The 9,274-nt window shown below is 43.9% G+C and overlaps 1 protein-coding gene and 1 non-coding gene across 2 annotated transcripts; both read left to right on the forward strand.

Annotated features, from left to right (window-relative positions):
* Positions 1-395: 395 nt before the first annotated feature.
* Positions 396-8,761, forward strand: pprc1 (PPARG related coactivator 1). The gene is made up of 14 exons (XM_089011549.1): positions 396-530; positions 2,678-2,770; positions 2,926-3,072; positions 3,254-3,331; positions 3,406-5,179; positions 5,433-5,486; positions 5,954-6,014; positions 6,225-6,286; positions 6,574-7,249; positions 7,329-7,526; positions 7,595-7,661; positions 7,741-7,862; positions 8,104-8,255; positions 8,339-8,761. The coding sequence occupies exons 1-14, from the start codon at positions 450-452 to the stop codon at positions 8,437-8,439; spliced, it is 3,666 nt and encodes a 1,221-aa protein (XP_088867675.1). The 5' UTR covers positions 396-449; the 3' UTR covers positions 8,440-8,761.
* Positions 7,899-8,038, forward strand: LOC148889346 (small nucleolar RNA SNORA50). The gene has a single exon (XR_016117029.1). It is a non-coding gene; the product is annotated as a small nucleolar RNA SNORA50 (small nucleolar RNA).
* Positions 8,762-9,274: the final 513 nt, after the last annotated feature.

Here is a 9,274-nt window from a genome sequence, read left to right on the forward strand (position 1 = left end):
AGCATGTTTGGGTTTTATTTACTTGTTATTTACACTTTTGTAACGCTCACATTATTTTAACACGGACCACGGAGTCGCAAGTTCGAAAATCTCCCATTTATTATTTCAGAAACTTAAAATGTATGATATAATATGAAAGGAAAATCCTTTTTTATAGATTAAAAAGTCGTGTGTTGAGAGCTCCATTTTTAAATTAAAAAGCTGCATGTAAAAATGAATAAAGGGACTTTGTGGTGCTTTGTACCACAAAGCGCCTTCAGTTTCTCCATCATGTGAACGGAAATTGGGGTGGGAGGAAAAAAACTACAAAACGTTACTCCAGTTTCAGCGTCATTTTGCGTCATTTTACTGAAAGTGAACATCTCCTACCGGCACATTTGGAGGCAGGCGTTCAATTGGCCAAAGCTTTACCCACGTTCCGGTGTATAGTCAGGGAGTAAACTTGCAAGATGGCGCTACGGTGGAGCACAAGCGACGAGAGTTTAACGACGTGCAATTTGGATTTTTTCCCTTTGGACACACTTGGCGCGGTAATGAACGTGTTAGATGTTTTAACTTATTTAAAATTACCTCATTATCAGGAATGTTAAGCTCCATTTGTGCGCTCTGCAGTGCACACATTGAACACGGAGCATGCTGAAGTGACACGTGGATGCTACCCAGACGTCACCAAGTTGTATTTTAAAACCCATTACTTTTTTATATAAAGGTTGCTATTATATACATGTCGCATGATTAATTAACGACAATTTGCAGTGTAGTTAATGTAGTTGGGCGTCACGTTGACTAGCTATTAGCAAGCCGGTTCCAGAGCTGTTTTAAACATTTAGAATGTATGAAAATGGCCAAACAATACATGTGACAGTCGTGCTCTTTGATGGATTACACACATGTCCTGTATGGACGTTGTGTTTTAATGTTTTTAATTCAAATAAGACGCACCTGATTGCAATGTTGCCGGTCCTATTGATTCACTCACACGTGTTTATAGTACTTAGCAGCATGCTAGCTAAGGGGTAGTTGGCCAGCTTTGTGGTTGGCAAATCCAGAGTCACGTTGAATTGTTTCATTTGGAGTTATAGTTTGGGGATTGGTTTGAGTTTAAACGTGGTGGAGTTCGGCTTTGTGCCAGGTCACTGCGGTGTTGTGTCATAATTTCTGCAACGTCGGCGTTGTCCACGTCGATGGACTATGCAGTTAAGGCAGCACACGTTTACGATAATTCTTCCGCTTTGACACAATATCTCATTACCGTTTATGTACTCCTAAAAGCTTCAAACGTGCTATGTTGCGGCTGAATTATAGTTGACATGTCACCCATGCGCACAGGACACGTAGTTATTGTTTTGAAATGTACCTTCTTTTATTTTACGGCGTGTGCATTTAATGTCCACATGTTTGAAAGTGGCGACACTTTGTATCCAAATTGGACACGTCCATAGTAAGGGTGTGTTGTACACGTGTGTGCGCGACTTCCGCCTTGTAGACGGCGAGAGTGAAGGATCAAACGTGTCCGAACACTGACAAGATTATACGCCCGGGGTGGCCAATCAATCAGAAACAAAGAGCCACACATTTTTACTGTGTCACTACAAAGACACGCGCACACACACACACACACACACACACACACACACACACTTTTTTGCACAAATATTTACTTTTGGAGCGATGGACCTCCCATGATTGATCCGGTTGCGCTGTGCAAGCATATCAGAATCAGAATCATCTTTATTGCCAAGTATGTAGAACACACAAGGAATTTGTTTCCGGTAGAACACGCTGCACTAGTATCGTCGTCAAAAAAACTGCTAAGTGGCACTATACAGTTCCATTTAGGCTACTGTTGAAAGAGTTCAAAGAGTTAATGGCTTGGGGGAAGAAGCTGTTTAAATGTCTGCTGGATTTGGTGCGCATGGATCGGTAGCGCCTGCCTGAGGGGAGTAGCTGGAAAAGGTGGTGGGCAGGGTGAGGAGGGTCCAGTAGGGTTTTCCGTGCCCTAGTTTGGATTCTTTCAGTGTGCAAGTCCTCGAGAGTGGGTAGGGCGGTGCCAATGATTTTTTCCGCCGTCCTAACTGTCCGTTGAAGTCGGATTTTGTCCATTTTTGTGGCGGCCCCGAACCAAACGGTAATGGAAGAACACAAGATGGATTCGATGACAGCCGTGTAGAAATGTTGCAGCACTTCCTGTGGCAGGCCATGCTTCTTTACATATGAACACACACATGTGCAAACACAAATGACTAGCAGTCAACTTGGGACAAGTTCTGCTGGCTCGAGGCCGATTGAGATCAACAAAAACAGGAGTAATTCACTGACTATATTATCATTTAGCACTTGGCAGCATTTTCTGCGCATGGGGCCGTAATTCTGTCATCTGATTGGTTGCCCTTCTCAAGCCATGCATCCATCCAGCCGCAGACTGTCCAACAGCACCGACCTTTCCGCTGAACAAAGTGGGGCTGCGAAAATGCTGCCCATTACAGGGGCAAAAAAGCACAATCGCCCCAATTGATTACTACCTGGTCGGCAGAATATTACTCAGAGGCTATTGTTTGCTCATCTCTGCTTTACATGAAGGGAATCTCAGTAACATTCAATTCATAATGCAAATGCAGTTTATTGTAAGTGACTTTAAACAAATAGCATTTTGAGATTATGTCTGCTGTCTTTCTAGGCTCCTGAAATGTGCTCCGGAGAACCATCTGAGGCTCTTCAAAGCTGCTTGGACCCCTCCATCCTTTCCATCTTTGACACATCGTCAATCGAGGCAAGTCAACATGACCAAACTGCTTTCCAAAAGCTAAAATATTTATATATATTGTTTTCAGAAGATTAGCTTGTCAGTTTTCATTTTAAATGTCTATTTTGAAGTACTCTTGGTCTTAAGTTGTTGTTTTTATTTCTGTTATACTCATCATTTAGTCTAAAGGACTAGATGATGATGGTGAAGTCACACTGTTAACAGCTCTTGTGGACATACTGGACAATATCGACGATGAGAACCTGTCTCCGTTTGACATGCTGCCTGAGTCGGACCTTATGTCGGGTCAGGGCAGGGAACACTCGCCGGTTAGTACACAGCTGTACAGCTCGCAATAGGTCTCCCTCAAGTTTCGGCCACACAAACCTACAATGGGGGCCCCCGTTTACAATGAGATTAAATGACACAAGGCTTCATACACTTGATGGACATTAAATTTGCTGCTGCCAGGAAAAATATGTCATTTACTTGCATTTTTTTACATTGTAGATCAGGAGATTACTTCGTCTGCCACAATCCTCTCCAGATAAAGACGCCTTTTACTCAAGACCACTATCAACTGGAAAGGTAGCTTTCACCCCATAAACGGTGGACATATACTGCATACTCATTTTGATTTTAACCCACTCCTCTGTAATCAGAACCTCTTCAAGATGAGACAAGCGTTGCAAACAAGTGACGGGGAGGAAGAGGAAGCTGGTTCTCTCGGTCCACCAAGGGCCAATTTACCTCCTGACTGCAATTTAGAAGACTTGGGTGGTCTAAATTTTCCGTTTCCTGTCACAATTGAGCAGGAGGGTGGTGATGACCTTCCAGTCAATCTGCGTGATTTGGTGAAACACATGCATCCATACTGCATGACCATTCGCATGGAGGATGATGAAGGCATGCAGATGTTACCTGCAGGAGGAATCTTACTGGAGGTGGTGGATCACGGTGAAAACGGAGAACCTATCCTCGCTGTCCAAAACCTCCCAGTTCCTCAACCAATTGAAGAGTCTCCCAATAATATGCTAAGGGCAGAAGATGAGGAAGAAGTAACCTCTGACAGCTCAGAACACATTGTTGTTGTTGATGATGATAAAGCATTCTCTCACACTCCTGTGAGAAATCCAAATTTATGTTCAGATGGGAAAGAATGTAATAAGATTAACAAGCAGAAAGTAGACACCATCGCAAGAATGCCCTCTCATCGGAAAAGGAAAAAGAAATGTAAGAACCATTGCCCAGCTGTCGAAGGAAGAGTCCTCAGGAGTTCCTCGGCAAGAAGTAAAATAAAAGATTTACCCCAGAAGTCTGAAAAGACGCGACTCAAAGAAGGGAAGAAAAACAAAGTATCAAAGGCGAAAGCTGGTCCTGCAACTCCCTCTGTAAAGTCAATGGATGTAATTCCACGTTGTGAATCACCAGCTGAAATACCCATTACGACCGCTGAATCTAGCGTGAAAACTGTTGTGAATTTTGTGTCACCACAACCTACAGGACTTTTAAAATCTGGCATTTCTGAGAATGCAGCCCCAGGCTTCTATTCCCAACAACCAGATAAAATGTCCCCACAAGTGTCCCAAGCTCCCGATGAGCTCTCCGGCCAATCATCCCCGATGTCCTCCAGCAACCCATCATCTGCTCCAAACTTCACATTGACCGTAGAGGACCCCCTCCCGCCTAAGACCCCTGCAACCCCTGAGCCAAAGCCCAAGTCCCTCAGTCTGGCTGAGTACCGAAAATTACGGTTGCAGAAGAAACCTGTTGCAGTTGATCAACAAGGCGACAATAGCAACAAGTGGCCCAGCCTTCCAGAGCCGCCCAGAGAATTGCAACCTATCCCCTGCTTGCCTCAACCCAGTCCAAAGGACCCTCGGTGGTCCGCCTTCCAGGCTGCAAAACAGTCAGTTGAGGTCAAACCTGCATGGCAACCCCGTGGACCCTGCGCCCCTCCTACCCCTGAGGCACTATTAGCGCCGCCCGCTTATATGGTCGTCTCAAGCAAAAAGGCTGCTAAGAATGTCCCTGCGAAAGTGTCGACAATCTCGAGCCAATCAACTCACAACGGTCCGAAATTGTCAGAAGATAAGACTGAAGTCACTGAGCAGGCACAACAGCCTGTCAAAACTACCACAGAAACAATCCAGTGCACCTCTGCTTCGACGGTTTCTGTTTCCAGTCCTTTGCAGACAACCCAAATTGGCCGGAATGTGGCTGAGGGCATTCCTTGCGCCACTCCTTCCTCAAAGACTCAAAGCACATCTACAAATGCCACATCTTGTTCGACGCCTTTCCTTTATCCCATGGCATCATCAAGTTTAAAATCAAAACCTGTGTTGAAACCAAAACCGCTAGTCACGGCACAAACAAAAGCTCCACAGGCGATGAATCCAACACAGGCATTGATTGAGTCCTTCACCACTGAAATGGGTGAGCCATGTCAACTGTGCAACACATTCGCTCAGTAAATCGTATCCTATTTTTTCAAATGCACATCAAAATAGCTAATTGATAGTGGTAAGCTGGCAACTCAATTTTCATTTCGTGTCAGAATCCTGTCTCAAAAATTTCTTCTGACTCCAATTAATCAATCAAATGTGCATATCTTTTCCCCAGCCATTTATTGGTCTATCTTGTGTTTTAAATTGTTGGTATTAATCATACGCTTATTTCTTCCTTATAGGTATCGAGGCAGCTGATCTGACCAGCCTGTTGGAGCAGTTTGAGGAAACGCAAGGTGAACAAACGAATCCCCTTTACGAGTCCCCATTTCTTGCTCTCATATGTTGATGGACTGTTTCATCATGGGAGTGGAGAAACATGAGAGTCTTGACTTGTCTCACATCCAAGGCATGTTTTAATACACGACGAGCCTATACTGGCACTGGCTTTTTGTGCAAAGTATTTTCTGTCGGTTGTGTTTTTTGAGGGCCGCGAAGCTGCTTTGTTCTGTGGAATTCTGCCCAGTCTGCAAATCCATTTTACTCTCACCATGCTGTCTTTGTTGGTGGATCCACAAGGCTCAACCACACATAGGGTGTACAGCAACTAGACTCCAATTTACATTTAATAGTGTTTGTTAGTATGTTGTTGAGCTTTTGAATGCCTTAGCTGGCTGTGGCAGTTGCGCGGGGGTTGAACTAACATTTCAATTCACAAATAAATCTCTTCTGACAGTCTCCCATTCTCCTTATCTCTCTTCAGCCAGAGAGCAACAAAGTATACCGGAGGTCAGTGGTAGAGCAGCAGCTGTAGGAAACTCTAGGTGAGTTACCCTACAGCCGTCATGCTGCTCTGTGGGTGGGTGTGATGGTATCAGATGTTTATGTGTGGTTGCTGTGACTCCACTTTTTGCCAAGGCCTGCAGTTGAGACTCAGTCATGCCCTTGAAATGGGCTTTGATGCTGTGGATCACAGCCAAACCTAAGGCCAAATCAGATGCATAGCATTCACAACTTTTGTTCTACCTTTTTAGTGTGGGACTGCCACGTGAAAGAACTGTTGTGGAGCGTTTCGCTGATCTCTCAAGCCCTGCAGGTAATTTATATCATGTAAATGAAACATGTTTTGCAGAATGATGACATTGGAACCTCCAAACCGAAGCCAAGTAGTGTAGCCCCGTGATGGGAATGGCCAAATTCTCTATTTTTTTTTTGAGATACCAGTCGTCATTAAGCCCATTTTGTTTCCAATAACCTGCTCCGTTCAGTCTTACTTAAAATGATGATGATGATGAGGTGGTAATTTAGAGTACTTGTATCTCCAAATGGCCAACTTCTATTAATTGTATGCTGTAGTAATGGTGCACTCTAAATATTCTTTAGCTTTGACTCCTCCAGCCACTCCTCCACACCAGATGTGGAAACCTCTGGCCCCTGTTGCTCTGCTAGGAAAGGCCAGGGCCACAGAGTCGTCCAAATCCAACCCCTCCATGGCTATTCAGATTGAAGCTCGCCCTTTGACCTCAACCAAATTCCGTGCCAAACCCACTGCAGCTGCCGCCACTGTGCCTTACACTGTGGTGTGCATGGATCACGACTACTGCCTACCCAGCGGAGACGCTTCTTCTGCTGGTGAAGCCGGCAACCGCTGGAATGTCAAACAGCAGATCACAATTAAACCCATAAGGAATATCACTCCTGCCACTACAAGGGCCCAGTGCATTCAGGAGACCACCTACCAGTCAAACCTAAATCTGCCGGTATCTTCAGCAGCTACAGCGCCTTTGAATAATGGTATTGATGGGATATCAGAATCCTCTGTTCTGGAGACTCCGGATGCTTCTCCAGCGCGTCAGAATAGTGAATCAAACGAAAGAATTCTTGGGAAGAAGGCTTTTGAGAGATCTTATCGTTGGCAACCTGCGTCTCGGAGTCCCTGCCCCAAACGGAGAGGGCGAAAACGAAGATCCCAACGTTCACCATCCGCTTCCAGCAGCTTTGAGTCTGATTCACACTCATCTCGATCTCGGTCGAGATCCCGCTTGCCATCTAAGAAAAGGTTAGATCCACTTGGCACCCTCTGCATTCCTCTCAGCTTGTAACTAATAAGATTTTATCTTCCTCCTCTTACTTTATAGGTTTCATCATAGCCGCTCTCGCAGCAGATCCAGCTCTTCATCTCGTTCGTCTTCACGGTCCTCCGTATCCCGCTCTCCTCCCAGGAGGAGAAAATACTCATATTCCTCCTCTCGCTCTGGTTCTTGGAGTCGCTCGAGATCACGGTCTCATTCCCCCCAAAGACGAGAGCCATGGAGGATAAAGAGATCTGTACAAAGGTACATTGAAGCTGTTGCGAACTTTTCTCGTGCTTGGTTAAATTTGGCTAAAGGTGGTCTTTCTTTAGTCCTTCATATTGGAGGAGAAATGGGTACCCTGCTGAGGATGTGAAGTCTCGCAAGGACAAAGCCATTGTAAGATTGTTAATTTCACTGTTGGTGTATTGTTATTTATGTTACCTTTGTTGATGCATTTTGAAAACTTACCCTACAGGAGGAGAGACGGGTTGTTTACATTGGCCGAATTAGAGGCACAATGACCCAAAGGGAGCTCAGGGAGCGTTTCTCCTACTTTGGAGAAGTGGAGGATTGCACTCTGCACTTTAGGGAACAAGGGTGAGTGCTTCTTGTTTCTTGTTTTGACTTGCTGTGTTGCATTGTTACTGAACCCTTTTGGTCTCTTTTGTGACATCAAGGGTCATGGTACAATGCTAAATCATAAGCAGGCTTGCTCATAACTGGGGCCTCCTGGTCTATATCCCAGGTCGCTCTTTTAAAGGCAAGCCACAGCTTCAAATTACAAAGCATCATAAACTGAAGTAGTCATATCTCAATCTTATACCAATGCCTACAACAGGGACAACTATGGGTTTGTGACTTACTACGACACCAAAGATGCTTTCACTGCCATTGAGAATGGAAGCAAGCTGCGTAAGGCTGATGAGCTGCCATTTGATCTGTGCTTTGGTGGAAGGAGGCAGTTCTGCAAAACCACCTATGCTGACCTAGGTAGTACGAAAGTTGAGAGATGCTCTCAACCTGCTCATCCCATTCTTTCAAATTGTAATTCCCATGCTCATGTTGCTTCTCAGATTCTAACAGAGACTATGACCCGGCATCTGCTAAAGGCAAGGTGAAGACACTAGACTTCGACACTTTATTAAGGCAGGCGCAACAGAGTCTGAAGAGGTAACAGGATGCTGCCGAAGGGAGGAGAAAACACTTACTCAAGCAAAACTTGTCTTTTCAGTTTGTTGTGGCATTTTGTTTATTTTTGTTTACATTTTGTTTGGGCAAGTCTAATACCTTCTGTTGAAGAGAAGATTTATAATTAAAAGTAAAATACAATTAAAAATGAAACAATGAAAAATGTTTTTTTTAAACATGTAAAACCAAAATCATGTGTTTTTGAGAATCACTTTTAAATAGAAAAACAAATGGGGCTCCTTAAATGTTGGAAGAGGATGCAATACATTTAAATGTACTGAAAGCCTCGATTAAAACGGAAACCTGAACTGTCTCGTTTGGTCATTGAAGCATGTCAACTTTGTTCAAAATCTGAGTGTTTGGTATTGAAGGTGGATCAGTGTGAGACTGTCAGGGTGTGTAAAATGATCGATGTCAGTCTTATGAGCCTTCTGTTCAGATTGCTTGTTTTTTTTTGTTGGGCACAATGACTTTTCAAAATTATATTGGAGGTATAAGATGCAGCCAGAAAACAGAATAGAGAAATGTTTTAAAATAAGATCTGGACATATTTAACAAATGTGAACATTTTAAACACCGCTTTTAATGTTACACTGACGCGAATTACAGAACGAAAAACTGTAAATTTAGTACAAAGTGTTTGCTCGGCTTGGAGGAGGAGAAAACGATCCATTTAAAATATTGGCTTTCATCTACATTCCTAATATGGTCCGACGATACAAAGGTGATTAATACGCTTAAGATGAAGTCAATTGTGAATATCATAAAGCCAGGCCGTTATGACCATTCGTTATCACAGTCAAGTTTCTGCATTAATGTCC

This window comes from Hippocampus bargibanti, linkage group LG13 (assembly GCF_051943395.1).
Source record: "Hippocampus bargibanti isolate YZ-2025 linkage group LG13, ASM5194339v1, whole genome shotgun sequence".
In the NCBI taxonomy this organism is placed as follows: domain Eukaryota; kingdom Metazoa; phylum Chordata; class Actinopteri; order Syngnathiformes; family Syngnathidae; genus Hippocampus; species Hippocampus bargibanti.

Bases quoted from the DNA above. Each gene is read 5' to 3' on its own strand.
- pprc1 (XM_089011549.1), top strand. From the start codon at position 450: ATGGCGCTACGGTGGAGCACAAGCGACGAGAGTTTAACGACGTGCAAT. The intron at 531-2,677 runs GTAATGAACGTG...CTGTCTTTCTAG, and splicing joins CTTTGGACACACTTGGCGCG to GCTCCTGAAATGTGCTCCGG. The intron at 8,256-8,338 runs GTAGTACGAAAG...GTTGCTTCTCAG, and splicing joins AACCACCTATGCTGACCTAG to ATTCTAACAGAGACTATGAC.